We start from the raw sequence: 16,360 nt of genomic DNA on the forward strand, positions 1-16,360 counted from the left end.
AGTGCAACGGGAACTTGTCCACAGACAGTTGGCAGTAATTGAAGCTAGAATTTCCAAATCCATCTTTCTCTTTTTATCTACAATCTCAAGGTATGCAGCAGAGGTTTCTGTCATTTGCCAGGAAACATCCACTAATATTCATGACAGTTCCAACAGTTTCCTTTCAGCTTCAGCATGTAGATATTGCTATAGAAAGTCAAGAAAAAAATTGTATTTTCCACATTATTGCCACCGTCACAATGCACCCTGATACACAATCACCCAGTTGGTTTGATTTCTGCCTAATTGTGTTCCAATTTCCGCTAGGGTAGAAATCCACCAGGGCCCATGGCATATCGTACATGACCACCTCAGATCCAAGAAGTTTCATGTTTTCTCATCCAAGGTTAATCAGCAGGTATGTGATCTGGATTCTGCTCTTGACAGCAGTGTAAAGTAATTGCATAGCTCAGAGAGCCCCTTTTTTGCTGCCATTGACCTTTACCACAAGGCTTCAATGTCCACATATAGAGTACAGAGAAACCAGGCCAAGACTCACAAGAAAACTGCAATCCATTTCAACATACATACCAAAGGAATTATACCCACGACTCAGCTTCCCTACGTAATGCCTTGCTTGCTCATTTCCTTTTAATTGATTATTACTATATACGAAAAGTAATTGTTTCTTAATAATCTAATAATCTATCCTCTCATATTTTCCACTTGTATCCTTTGCATTTAACAAAGGATAGTCATTTGGCACCTCTGCATCTTGGGAGGTGCAGTCATTACATCAGCATAACATTACAGTTGCCTTCAGATTGACCAGAGTGCAGGTTCTCTGCAATAGTGAGAGATGATATTGTATAGGCACACTGCCATAATAGGTTCAGTGCAATGAGATTCAACCAAGGCAATGAGAAAAGAGGGAAAAATAGTTTACATTATACATACTAGATAGGCAACTGGGCAACAAAAATGGTTGCAAAAACCTCTTGACAGGTGAAATTTGGTTGATCTGGGCAACTGGATAACAATTAATGTCAAGCCCATGTCACTTGAATGTTTGCACACATTCATTTTAGGAGACCACCATTCAAACATTTTTTTTTTTTTACTGGGCTACTAAGTATCTCAGTGAAACTGTATATAACACGTGCACCCCTGGGCTGCTAAATCCATTTAGTTTATTTATTTATTTAAACTGAGATGCATCCTTGCCTTCAAAGAAAGATGCTGAAATGTTTACACTGTATAACATATGATACCTCCTCTTTATTTCTGGGTCAAGCTCCATGGCTGGGCACCAGGGCTGAATGGAAGAAGTATTCCTTGAAACAGTAGTGCCCTCTTCCACTTAATGAATGGCTTGATGACTGACTCACTGCAGTGCAAATATTTTACCACTAGAGGGCAAAAAGTCTGGCAAAGTAACAGAGGTGTTGAGCAGCCCCAGCTCCTGTTTCACACAAAACATTAGTATGATTCAGCAGGACAGTGTCTTAAAATGCAGATTAATGGCAAAAGGATGTTGATTACACTCTTAGCATGATGTAACACTATTATGGCTAATAACTCAACCTAAATTTCATTATTGAGTACACAATGGTTATGGCTGTAATTTCACATTAATGGTAAAAAATGCCTACACTACAGCTTAGTGCTGGCAAGCTGAAACAGTTCCCCAGTCAAATCAGATATAAGCTGGAACAATAGCAATTATAACAGGCATAACTACAATATGATTGAATGTAATAACTAGTGTGGTTAGAATGATTAAGGGGTCCATTATGCATTTAATTAGAAATAAGGGAAGGAAATATCCCACAGAAATTCCACACTGAGGGTGAATCTTATTGTTAAACAGTGCAAAACATTCTATGGAATGGAATAAAATGGACCTACATGTTCTGTATGATTAATACTATGGATATGAAAAGCTTAATGCAACAGAAACATGTACACTAATGTGATTGAGAGAACCTGTTTTAAAAAAATTACATGGGCAAATGACAGGTTAAATAACATGTTAACACTGCTTGTTAGCAGCATTAGTGAAAGGGCACAAAGCCGTTTCACTGATGCTTATGTCATGAAAATGTATCTATTTCCAAGCTGATAAAAATACTATTCTTTCTCTCTCTTGCCATCTTTCTGGCATAGCTACTTTTGTTGCCAGAAATCATATAATAAAATCAGAAGAGTAAGTGACCCATGTCTAATAAGTTTATCTCTGTTTGTCATGTTGTAAATTTGTTTTTTATTAAGAAATTGACCTCTTGTATGTCCTTTAGAAGTAAACCTGCTACACTTCCTTTGTAAATAAATGTTTTGTATGTCCTGGAGGAGGTGAGGTTGGTGAGAATCTGCCAGGGGGAGTCTGTAGCAGCTATTTTTAAAATGTGGCACACATAATGCAGAAAATATCATTGGAACAAACAGTGTCCATTACATTTACAAATATCTTTCCCTTTGCCAGTATGTCATCATATGTTTTTCATCCATGGTCTGATCTGTGCAACAAACTTATTATTAGAAATTAGATTTAGAAATGAATAATTACAACTGGTATTTTATCCAGTCTTACAGGCCAAGCTAACATAATCACCCTTGGCAACCCTTGCATTCCAGATGCAGTTGCATGCACATGTTGTAATTCAGGATATTTTTCCCCTTGCCTATCGTGGTGTATCAAATCATGCACCAAACTTTTTAACTGTGGGACTACCACTGCTTGTGCACACAGACATGGTAGACAGACAGACAGACAGACAGATGGATCTGAAGAAGAACATGTTCCATTACATTACTTTGCATTAGTGAGCACTTTACCAATATTTCAAAATTCATAGTCAATGCTATGAATCCTGTATCCTGTATCATCTGCCACAGTTGTTCTTACCAACGAGTTCCTTACATTACCAAGGAACCTATAACAGGTACCTCTGGGAATGGAACTTTATTCTTATTTAATATTGGCCATTCAGTCAATTAATGTTGAAAAATTTGTTATCTATTACAAGATATTATTTACATGTTCTCAATTTGCAAGTATTTAATTAATTATATTGTATTTTAGTTATATTTCAGGTTAACTAATGCCAATAAATAATTGGACTAATTAAACAGAAGTCATTAGCTGGATGAGTTACATGACATACTAAAAATGTGTTTTCCATCAAGACAATTGTTGTGTTACAGTAACTGTCAAATAGCATAATTCCAGTGTGTTGGACTGGTGTAATCTTTCTCTCAAATTAAATTTAGAAAAAAAAAAGCGAACTGTAACATCTGAAGGTTATTAAACTTTGGAGCAGATTACTAAACCAAAATCCTGACCAGAAGAATCTTGATGGCATTTACATGCTTTAAAACATTCATCTTAACAATATAATCCCAAACCAATGACAAAATGTATATGTTTCTGAATATTCGCTGTGCCGGATTTAAAGCAACTCAGAAATTGAATATTATGCAAATACTCCAATGCACCATTAAATAAGACATGGAGAAAGAGGGCCAGCTGAAAAAAAAAGAGAAATCCATTTTCAGCTGAAACAATGCAACAAATTAATCACAGGGAATGTGAGACTACACATATCAGAGATATGGTGAAACACAGTATGAATGTCCTAAAACAAGTGCATTCTGACGAGGGGTTCCCAAATTCTCCAAGCCTATAACCCACTTAAAGAGCCATTGAATTTTACGAGACCCTCTTTGAATCAAAAGTGGCCTAATGCATCTTAATGAACTGTATGGTCTTGTAATGTATTCAAAATATCTGCATATTTTACTGCCACATTGTGAGTCACATTTGTTGTGTATTTGTTGCCACATGTATATACTGCATGTACTGTATATGGTAACAATACATTACATTATAGAAATGCAAATTACCAATATATATAACCCAGATTTTACTAATTAAACACTGTCATTGATCCAGTACAATGGCTTGATCTGTATGTGTAAGGAGGTCGTAAAAAAGATTGTTTTCACCTGCACCTACATCACTTCACAACCCCTGTAACAACCCACCAGTAGATTGTGGCTCACAGAAAATATACTTGCATATTAGACATACAAAGAGAATGAACACCCTGTGGAGTATATGGCTTCGAGGGTTTGTCTCATCCATGCCTCAATCATCTATTTTTCATCCAACTCACTCGTGTTTATGGCAATATGTGAATGTCATGATAGAAAGTTTGTACTAGAAGCTGTGCAGAGAGAAATCAAGAACAGGTGAACCCTAACCCTACATTGATTTATACTTCAGACGATTTAGCTTCTCTTGGACAGGCTTGTGTCAGTGGAGAATCACTCTTCCTTGACACACAGTGCTCATTTCTGTTCTCTCCTGGTGCCACGGCAAGTCCCCTGTGTTCTAATTATTCATGCTCATCCTTTGATTTGCCCTTGATGGTCAGAACTTTCGATCTGCATGAGCCTGTGATGTGTGTCTAATTCTAGCTACAGAGGTTTGGGTTTATTAACCTTGTACATGTTCCCCTCCAAAAAAAAGACTGATAAATTTGTAGAATGCCCCCAAGGTAACAAAGCACAGTCAGTTTTGTACCTCTTACTCAGTGGAGATCGTTCATGTGATAAGGTCATGTGATAAGATGGAAGCGCTAGAACATTCCAGGCTTTCATTTCTGCCTTACATTTTCCCAGAGCTTTGAAAATCAGTCTCGGTTGGGACTGCATCAGTTTCCTGATTAAAAACAATTTACTTATCACACAGTCAAGGTCACTCCCACATTTAGCTGAGTAATTTTCAGATTATCTTACAATCAGAAAGGATTTGTCATAAGATCCTTATTAGATATCTCCAAGGACTGTGAGGTTACATATAATTAAAGAGTCCCTATCTAGTTAATTGTTGCTGGTTGAAATCAACAGAGAGGAAAATGAATAATCAGACATTACTGTAGCCATATGCAGTCTGTAGTTACTGTACCCCCACCACAAGTAAATGGAGCAGAGCTCATGTAATCAGTCTTGTGTGTGTGTGTGTGCATGTGCGCGTGTTGTTAGCATTGCCCTGCACTTCATATACTGTTTCAGTATATAATGCAAGAAGACTAGCAGGTTTGCTTTGAATGGTTTCCTTTGAACTGACAGGCTTCTTTAGACCATGCATGTATCCGTATATTTCACCAAGTTTCACCATCTCTAGACACTGTGTTAACAGTTCTATGTTAAATGCATGCATTCCACTAAATCGGGTTCAATGATAGGTGTACTTACTTCAGTGTTATTCACCTGCAGGAAAGTTTGTGTAGTATATACAACATGCACTTCAAAACTTTTCACCTTTAATTCGTCAAATATACAGTGAGTGAAGAATTATTTGTATTCCTCAAATGAACAATGACTCATTTTAAGTTTGGTAACTTGCATATATTTGCTTAAATACTGAGCTCTATCATAAAAGCAATATCTACCTGCAGAACACTACAGGTTTTCTTCACTCCTACTGTCTGGAAATCAGACTCTGAGAAAAGCGGATCTCTTATTTGTGCATAATAGTTATTTGGGCTGGGCTGATGTATTACAATGAACTAGACTAAGCAGTGAGACTGAGCATTGAAGACTGATACCATGGCAACTGTAAGATGAGGAAAATAATTTAAACTTGATATCTATGGTAGGAATGTTGCATGTACATTTACATTGCATTACCAAGACTGCTAATTATAGGATATATAATCTATCTATTTTTGTAAAAATACAAATTGTACCCTTCTTTTTGTTAATGTGGCCAGTGTATATTTGATAATGATTGTGATGCCATTAATGTCTTGTTACTAAGAATATAAATTGTCACAGTTTTATTTTTACTCATTTCTGCCAAACAAAATCAAAACAGAATGAGAGAAATATGACTTAGGGTATTCAAACCTTTGGTGAAATTAAAAAGGATACAGACATTGGAGCAATAAAATACACTTTAACTCCAGCTCCAAGGGTTAAACATGCAAAATTCCACCTACATATTTCAAGTAGCATGGTTACCCATTCAAATTTTGTTTATTGATTAGAAAGAACACTTAACCTAGCCAATGAATAATTCCACTGCAAAGGAAGGAATGGAAAGCTAGAAAAGAAACTCAGAATGGAGGAGTGAAGAAACAAATACACTCAAAGGCATTTAGAAGCATATTTTATGTATTTTAAACTATAGGAGATAGTTTAAAATACATAGCAGATTGCAGGTCACAACACAATCAAGAGCATATGTTCCATTTAACAATGCAATGCAAAGATACTTGTAATACAAAAATGTTCTTTAGAACTCTATTTAATATTATGCATTTACTCAGCTAGCTTTTTCAAATTATGTACCGCATTTATTTTTTATTTCATTATGTATGCACGTGTGCATGTGTATGGAGAGCAGTGAAATGTTACATGTAATAGCTCAAGCTGACCACTCAGTATCAGCTGGCATGAATCACCCCAATCCTAAATTTCATGGTTGTCCTGAGTATTTCATGGCAGTTTCTTGTCTGTTATTTGGTCTTGTTTTGGTGGCCTAATAAACAAGGCTTCTCAAATCTGGTCCAGGACACTTATCAAACATATTGGTGTTTTTTTTTCGTTTTTCTTTTTAGCTAAGATCTTAATTTAGTTTGCTTGGGCCATTAGCTAAAGACTGATTTTGCCTGACATCTCTACATTAAGAAATGTGTTGCTGTAAGTGCAGGTATGCTAATGTACTGTAAATATGATGCTAATGTGTATTTTCAATGTATATTCATTTGTGACAAATCTGACACTGTCTCAATTAAGCTTGGTCAGTTGTTTCATTGCCTAGTTTAAGACCAAATGAAACATTGATTATTTAACAAAGTTGAACACCTGTTTGACCAATTCAGCTAGCTTGTTGAAGGGCTCAGATGAATAGAAATAATTTACAGAGACACCTTTTTCGTATTGTTAACCTCTATGGTTTATTTTCTTAAAGAAGACACAAAATCAGGTGTCAGCAAAGATGGGATGCATGAGGATCTGCCTCCAGAACATACATTTCTCACAGATTCTGAAGTTTCTCAGAGAATGGGTATGTGCCAGGTGTCCACATCAACAGCACACTTAAGAATTGTCTAGCGTTAAGATAATGTTTACATGTTAGAGTCCACAAACTACATGCTGACCACATGACACATGATAACTAGAACACAAACAAGAATTAACAATATGGTTCATGGTAGTCAGAATACATACAGTTGAGTTATCAAACTACAGAACAAATACATTTCCAACAACATATATCTTAAACCACACCTAATTAGCTGAGTGTTCAGGGGGAAATAGTGGCGTAGCATAGTAGTAGAAATAGTAGTGTAGCATAGTGGTAAGGAGCAGGGCTTGTAACCTGATTCAGTTCCTCACTGGAGCACTGCTGCCGTACACTTGGGCAAAGTACTTAACCATTGCCTCAGTAAATATCCGGTTGTTTAAATGCATAACATGTAAGAATTGTATCCTATGTAAGTCACTCTGGATAAGAGTGTCTGCTAAATACCAATAATGTAATATAATGGAATTTAAAAGTAAAAAGAAACCACCATAGTGAACATGGTCATTCACGAGGACCACGACTGAGAAATATTGGTCCAAGACAAAGGAGTCAGATTGAGATCCAAATGTGTCTGGCCATTGTATGAACTCACCACTTAATTACTTCATTGGAGTACTGATTGCATGGAATTTATGGTTCCAAATGTCTCATCAGCTGGTGGTTGTAATGCATCTTACCATCCATCATTGTGAGGTAGGGCAGTACCTTACACTGATCTGTCTGTGAGTTTGTACAGTGCTCAGAGTTCGGCTTCAACATGGTATCACCTGAAGGTAAATACAGTAGTTACTGTTGCTATGGTCATTGTGCTTCCCCTATGCTTTGTAAATGTCAAATTTTCTTTCTTCTTTTGTATCAGCAGCTCCTAAAAAGGTGACATTCTGTAAACTAAAGCCATGGTGTGCTTGCTTGCACATGGTAGCATGACTGCTGGTTCCTGCATACATGTAATAACACTCAGGGTAAAGAAACTATTTCTGAGCAGAAACAGAAAAAAATATGCAATTTAACAAATGATTGCCGCAGACTTGACACAAACAATGTCAACACCATAGACCTGCGGGACCAGGAGTGGACATCACTTTTGTAACACTTCAACTGCTTTGAAAGGCTAAGTAGCAGACTAGTGTGGAGGAGGAGGTGGTGGCATGCAGCTTCAATTAGAATTACAATGGAGGGCTTGATTGCCAAGGGCAAAGATCTAATTAGCATTTTACAAAGACATTTACAGCATTACTTAGTGCCCACTGTTGTCTCAATGTTGTTTTCTCCCTGTTACAGCTGCATGTCAGATTTAAGTACTCCACAAATGTTGATATTGTGAAGAAAACAAAAACAGTTTTATAAATGGTATGAACTAATTCTATATTACCTAATGCACTGAGACACTTCTGAGAATGAAGTCTGTGCAATGTAGGCAGACATACACAAATTCAATGGAAAAAAATTAAATTATTTTTACATTTCTGATCTGAATGTTTCATAATTATTAATTTATGTCCTAATTTTATTTGTGGCTTTCTGTAGCATTTTCTTTAACAATTTGTGGTAAAGATTACCATGGATTCACCAGATGTGCATCATTAAAACTGACCCTGACTGCCCTCTCTCCAAGCAAAGTGTACAAAGAAAAAAATACCAAAAATAAACAAATCCTATTGGTTTGGTTTTCAATTACAGCACCTGGGAAAAAGAGGATCATTGTGTGGTCAGTTTCTCTGCTGTGTTTCATTCGTGTTTTACTTGATTCATTTACTAATGCATTAAAGAATGACCTGTTATCAGTGGTGAGCCTACATGATAACCATCTACTTACCTGACATGCTGTAACCAGGGGTGGTACAGCATCCTCACCTGCCTACTAATAGGACATTACAATGTGGCGCTAATAGCAAGTTCACTGTGTGTCAGCCACAAGCAGTCAGACTTGAGAAGAATTGTGAAAGACTAGCATGGATGCATTGATGTTATTTGTATATATCTGTATTTATTTATTTATTTTTTTTTTATTTATCTCTTTATTTATTTGTCTCTTTATTTTTACAGATGTCCCTATCCAAGGTAGGAAGATTTAGAGTGCAAAATAGAAACTGCAAATAAGATGCAGCATCATCTGCAAAATACAACTACCTAAACAGGAACACATAGCCGTCTAATCCAACAAGTACAGCATCAAATTGAAATTAAGTGTAACTTCAAAAGCACGATCATACATTGCCAAAAAGATAACAATGCAAAAATAAAATTACAGTCACATTTACATCCATTCATTTGGCAGATGCTCTTATGGAGACTTACAAGTGCATTCAATAGGCTTAGGCAATTAGCCACAGAGATACTGAATCATTAGTGCCATCCTTAAAATATAGTGCCATCGTAGGAAACACCGCCACAAGGGGACTAAGTGCTGTCATAGACAAAACAGACAAGTGTCCTTAAAGCCAGTGTTCAACTGACAGATTAAACCAAGTCCCTGTTGGCTGAACTTCAGTACAGTCTGAAGCGGTGAGTCTCCAGGAGACAATGGGAGGCAGTAAGTGATTTTGCCGTCCTGATGGAAAGAGGTAGCCTTTCCACCACTAGGAGGCAGATGCTGAGAATGAGTGGGCCTTCCCCATGGGTCCTCAGAGGGAAAGGACCAACAGATTGCAAGGGCCTTAGTATGACAACACTGCACCTATGTACTTACTGCTGATATCTCCTCATCAATTACATAGTGTACATATGTTACCCCTTTTGCTGTGGAATGGGTACTGTATACTAGAGTTATCTTTTTTGTTTTGTAGGAAAAACCATTTTGAAAACAATCCTAAGTATCAATACATGTAGCTACACAGACAAAACTTAAACTAATGAATGTCCAGCTATCTATTTCTATCTGCAAGAACATAGAGCTGTATGAAAATTAAATGGTCATTCAAGTTACCACACAAACAGAATGCCACGTATATTGCCACCAAGTTGTACCTACAGCTAGCAAATCTGCCATGGCACAAAGCACCCGGATGTAGGTATATCATTGGTGCTGTGGACACTACCCAATGAACAGATCTGATTTGATCATTTTAGGAAGAGTCTACACACCTACAGGTGTCATAGTTTATACTATATGCCCATATTTTTCTACCTGAGTCATTTGGATTTATTTTTGCACACTTGGTACCTAAGCAGTGTGACTCCCCTGTGCTGAGATGTGAGAGAAACCACTTGAGAAGAGCTGTCTGCAGAGAAATGACAGGATCGTCTGTTGGAGGGTGCCCCTCATTGGCCAGTCTTCCTGGTGCATGATGCTCCCGCATGCATTGCCCAATCAGATTGAAAGGAATCTCCTTCCCACAGGTATTGTTGTTTCCTGTGGTCGCTGGACACTCACCAGTTCAGGATGGTCATGTTGAAAAGGTGCAAAGGTGCCAAAAATAGTATTGGTGGTGGTCAGATGGGTCAAAATCCAAGAACTTTTTTTTTTCTTGCACGTCACTTTAAATTTATGTCTGTACTTGTATTTTATTTGAAATCACACGCAAACGTTAATTTCCTTTCTTGCTCCTGACATAGTTGATTCTGTACGAGTATGACGTATTCTGCTGTAAACACAGCGGGAATGCCGTGAAGTAGAGTTTCACCATGAATCCATAAACGTCTCTAGTTTATGATACATATGACAAGAAGATACGTCACTATCCTCAAGACGTTATGTTTAAAGATGGACACACTTCAGATCATATCTATCATTTTCAAATCGGTTCTTTCATCTGTTTCATCGCAAACATTACTTATCTGGTTCGATTCAATAAGCACACCACATTGCTGCATTTCACAAAATTAAAATAACCGAGGGTGTTATGTGTAACAAACGAGACCACTTGAACATTTCGCTTTAAATAAAAGGTGCAGTTATTTAATCGCATATTTCAGTTGTACAGTATCACGAACATGGCATATCTCATATTTCACAGAGAAATTAACAACACCCCATGTCTGTACATGTAATTGCATTCCAATTCATAAGACATGCAGTATGTATGTAGTAATATCTTAACTGAAGTAGCATTAAAGCATCGCCAATGATAGCTTTTTCAAAGCCTCTTAAACACGTATTTTCCCGAGAAACCGAATATGTCTGCAGAAACACCAGCCATAAGTCATCATCTTAGCAACAGAAATAAAAGCAATCTGTTGACAATAATTGCAAAACAAAACACTGTTCAGTTACGTTGCCATTATATTAATGAATTCCACGATCCCCACATCCTGGCCCCCAACAAAGATCTTGCAGATAGCGTTAAACGTACGATTAATTACTAAGTGTGTGATTTTGAAACAGCTACGCATGTGGATACTTGCAAACGATCTAATTCAGTTAAACTGATTGGCTTCTTTTTAGTGAATGATCAAATTATTGTTAATACGAAGATTAAACATTTCCATATCACAGTTGAGGTCTATAGTCTACGGTGTGTTCTGAAATGCAATAAATACAGGGGGATCAAATGAAGTTTCATATCTAACATCTCTCGTGTAAAGGAACATGGGGTCTTGAGAACCTGACAACCATGCAGCCAGTACGTAATTCGAACTACGAAATGCATTTACTCAACGCACCATTTCTTAAGAGTCTACGAGCTATTCAAGAGCATACAAACCACTGAACCGACTCATTTTCTAAAATCGCGACAAGCCATTGTATTAAAGAAAGATTTCTGTTTTGTTGAAACTTCACCTGGAGTCACTATCTTTCGCGGGTTGGTTTGTTGTGTCGTGTATAGTTATTTCACCGCATTCAACTGCAGTTCTCTGCTTCAAAAAGTAATAGCTACACTGAAAGCAACACCTGTATTCCACGCCTGGCGCAACCTATAATATAAATTATTCTACATGGGAACAGTCATTGCAGATATACAGCGACCGTAGTATTTACCTCAGTTTCAAACTGGATTATCGCTATGACATCAGCAAGGCATTATGTATCCCACTTTAACATAAACAGAGCGCACGCAAACATTTAAATGCATGTATGTGAACGGTGAATCTGGTCGTCTAAAAGAGAGGAGATAGAACACAAAACTCTCCGTTCCAAGGTAATCCATTTAGACAAGGACTCACGAACAGATCGACAGATTTTAATGTACATTTTTAACGCTTGCCCTGCATGTGGATTGATTTTTTTTTTTTTTTTTTCCTTTTTTTTCTACAGCATTCCCCCAGCAGATGGATTTTTGCCATTGCAGTTCAGCAGAGGGTGTCAGATCTTCCAGCGAGCGGCAGGCTGGAACGAGCGGAGCCTCTTGGTAACCCTCTTTGTGATTAAAAAAGACAAAGAAGAGAGCAGGGGAACGAGAAGAAAGAAAGAAAAGATGCAATGATTGCGGATTTTGTTTACAATGCGTTGCGATCAGTGGTAAATCTTAGTCTGGGGCGTGATTTCAGCACCAGGGGAGAAGAACAGCACCCACTGAAAACATCGCCACAGCAAGAACATCGCGAAATTGTAAAATTTGCAAGGTCAGTCATTATCGAGCCGAGACCAAAATGTGCTGGGCAATGTTGCGTTTTATTGTTTTCCATTCTTTCCCAAAACGTAATGGGCTTCTAAACAAAAGGATGAATTCGGTGTAATGAATTTTTGTGTGCATTTTGAACTAAAAGTGCATGTCTGCGCATAGCTGGATAGATGATCACGAATGTAATTACTGACTGTCGTCGTGTTTTTTAGACGGATGAATAATTTATTTTCACAATCCCTGACAAAAACAATTCAATTCGTTAATCGCATTCATGTCTTGAAATCGGGGATGAATTGTTCGTATTGAAAATGCTGCTTTGGATTGTGTTGCTGAAGGCGGCTCTTTGTGTTGCTACTGGAAATGTTACAAGGGACATTTGTAAAGAACAGATCTGCTCCTGCAATGAAATAGAAGGAGATTTGCACATTGACTGCGAAAAAAGGAGCTTTTCTAATCTGCATCATTTGACCGGCCCAAGTTCTCAATTTTACCACTTATTGCTCCATGGAAATTCTTTGTCCAGACTGTTCCCCAATGAGTTTGCGAACTTTTACAATGCCGTTAGCTTACATTTGGAAAACAACGGTTTGCACGACATTGTTCCGGGAGCGTTCCTTGGATTGCAGCTTGTTAAACGATTACACATAAATAACAACAAAATACGGTCTTTCAAAAAGAGTACGTTTTTAGGACTGGATGACCTGGAATACCTACAGGCTGATTTTAATCTGCTGAGAGATATTGACCCAGCTGTGTTCAGGGACTTAAATAAACTTGAAGTTTTAATTTTAAACGATAACCTCATTAGCGCACTTCCAAACAATGTATTTCAACATGTTCCGATAACCCATCTCGACCTCCGTGGGAACAGAATTAAGACGTTGCCTTATGAGGGAATTCTTGAGCAAATACCGGGAATAGTGGAGATTTTGTTGGAGGATAACCCGTGGGACTGCAACTGTGACCTCGTTTCCCTGAAGGAATGGCTTGAGAATATCCCACAGAATGCTTTGATCGGGAGGGTCATTTGTGAGGCCCCGACACGACTGCAAGGGAACGACTTAAACGAGACATCAGAAATGGATCTGTGTCCTTCAAAGAACGGGGTTGACTCGAGTTTAGTTGCGCCTCCTACCCAGGACGAGACCTCCGATCTTGGACCCATTCCAACGCCTTATAAGGTCACTCGTGTGCTGGAGTCTCCCACACCTGAATCTGGACACAAGGGACGTTCAAAATCACGAGAAAACTGGCAGTTGAAAACCAAACCCACGGTTGTGGCCACTGGAAACGGGAAAAGCGAACGACCGTACAACGCCTCCTGTCCGCTATCTTGTAGCTGCGAACTGCCCGAACCCAGTCAAGGTCTGAGGGTTAACTGCGAGGGTAAGAAAATAGATAACATATCTAATCTGAAACCCAAACCAATCAATGTCCACGAGCTAAATCTGAGAGACAACAACATCCACACTGTAAAAAAGAATCACTTCGTTGGACACCAAAATCTTAACCTTCTCGATTTGGGGGGTAACAATATCAAATTGATAGAAAATAGCACTTTTCAAAACCTTACCCGCTTGAGATGGCTGTACATCGATAAGAACTATCTGGATACCCTTACTATGGAGATGTTTATCGGACTGCAGAGCCTGGAATATCTCAGTTTGGAATATAACGACATACAGCTTGTTATGGCTGGCACATTCAACCCCATGCCCAGTCTGAGAGTCCTCTTCCTCAACAATAATTTGTTAAAATCCTTGCCAGTGGATGTTTTCCTTGGAGTTTCCCTGTCAAGAATTAGCCTGCATAACAATTATTTTACGTTTCTGCCGGTGACCGGTGTTTTAGATCAGCTTATGTCCATTATACAGATTGATTTGCATGGTAACCCATGGGATTGTACCTGTAACATTGTACCGTTCAAGCAATGGACTGAGAAGCTCGCGTCAGATGTTATCGTGAGTGATCTGAAATGCGAATCTCCCGAGGAGTTCTGGAAAAAAGATTTCCGGCTGCTCGGAAACGATGTGTTGTGTCCTCAGCTCTACGACAAAATCTCCCCTACGTCTATGTCTAAAAACAGTACTTTTGCCGCAGATGCAGGGACTCGCTCTAACTCGTATCTCGAGCCGAGCAGAGTATCCATCTCTGTTTTGGTCCCTGGGCTGCTGCTGGTTTTTGTCACATCTGCGTTCACAGTTGTTGGGATGCTTGTGTTTATCTTGCGGAATCGTAAGAGATCAAAGCGAAGAGATGGCAACTCATCAGCGTCAGAGATCAATTCCTTACAGACAGTGTGCGACTCATCGTACTGGCACAGTGGACCTTACCACGCAGACGGTTCCCACAGAGCTTATGACTGTGGTACCCACGCACTCTCTGATCAGTAGCGTGTAGTGGAGAATGAGAAAATACAAAAAAGCGGAATATGAACAGTAAAATTATAACCCTACTGTGAACTGTTCCATTGACATTTGAAGACAAATGTTAAAAGCTTCTTATTCGCTTTGTCGGATGTAGCCTATTTTTGTTCGCCTCAGTTGACTGTAGTGTCAGTGAGTGTCCGCTACTGAATCAACTGTAATATATGTAGCTATAGACCCTCTCCAGTACAGATATTTGCCGCAATCAGACGTAACATCTGAGAAAGAAGACTCGGTCGGGAAAGCTGCACGAGCGCATGAATGTAATGTATATAAATGACTACCATACCTGCATGATTCGCATGGTCTCAACACTTCACTGGGATCCGTATCATATTTACAAAGAAGCATATTCGACCCCTTCTTTAATGTTATAAATATAAATATATACATATATAAAATTATACATGAATATATTCAAAGTGCCATTTCTCTATTTTTTGTCAAAACGCAGTAAGGGTTTGTATTTGTTTCCAACTACTACAAAACAGAAACGGACAAAAAAGGACAAGAAACCATATATGCATGTCTTTTTATCATTTGATTGTTAATGGACATCAGGAGTATTTATGACTGATGCAGATTTTACATGTCTGCAAAGACATATTCTTAATGTGTTCTCCTTACAGTGTGCCAATTGTAAACAATCAGAGATTCAGATGCGGATAAGCATGACCAATTAACGTCGCTCTCGTGCTTATGCTGCAAAAGTCATGTTGTGAAATGGTTCGTGATACTGTGTTCATAGGTATTCCTGGCTTACCAAAATACTTGAGGGTTTTATAATGCCATATTTTTTCAAAATTAAAATGTTTTAAACTAAAACTGTTTCGGTATTGCATAGGTTAACCATTCGATCGGTGTGGACAGTTCAGAAGGACTACAATGCCATTTCAGACACATTCACTTACAAATTGAATTTTATTCACAGTAATTATTCAGGGCTTTTGTGAAGACGTCTATCTCGCTCAAGACAGAAGGGGAAATGAGCGACGTTTTAAACCTGCGACTTCATTATAATAAAACAAGGAATATCTATATTGAAAAAAGCGAAAACAACAACAGCAACAACAACAAATGCCACGCAGTTTGACTCTTTATCACACTTAAATGGTACAGCATAGTGTAAACGCAAGCTCATGAGGTCGCTGTTGTATCTCCACTCGTTAAAATAAAGACTAGATTTTTTTTCAAGGAAGGATATTGTTCGTGGATATGCATATTGCTCTAATCACGTTATTTAAAACAGGGTATGCATGACCACGGATCACGGTGTTACGAAACGAGGTGGATGAAAGACCGTCCACAGTATAAAAGACTGTTAACACGTCCGTTGGTCAGACACAGTACAATGA

The 16,360-nt window shown here is 38.2% G+C and overlaps 1 protein-coding gene across 1 annotated transcript; it reads left to right on the forward strand.

Annotated features, from left to right (window-relative positions):
- Positions 1 to 12,312: 12,312 nt before the first annotated feature.
- On the forward strand, positions 12,313 to 15,411 carry LOC118785723 (SLIT and NTRK-like protein 1). Its single transcript, XM_036540622.1, has one exon. The coding sequence runs from the start codon at positions 12,888 to 12,890 to the stop codon at positions 14,970 to 14,972; it is 2,085 nt and encodes a 694-aa protein (XP_036396515.1). The 5' UTR covers positions 12,313 to 12,887; the 3' UTR covers positions 14,973 to 15,411.
- The last annotated feature ends 949 nt before the right edge of the window (positions 15,412 to 16,360 follow it).

Source organism: Megalops cyprinoides, chromosome 11, assembly GCF_013368585.1.
Source record: "Megalops cyprinoides isolate fMegCyp1 chromosome 11, fMegCyp1.pri, whole genome shotgun sequence".
In the NCBI taxonomy this organism is placed as follows: Eukaryota; Metazoa; Chordata; class Actinopteri; order Elopiformes; family Megalopidae; genus Megalops; species Megalops cyprinoides.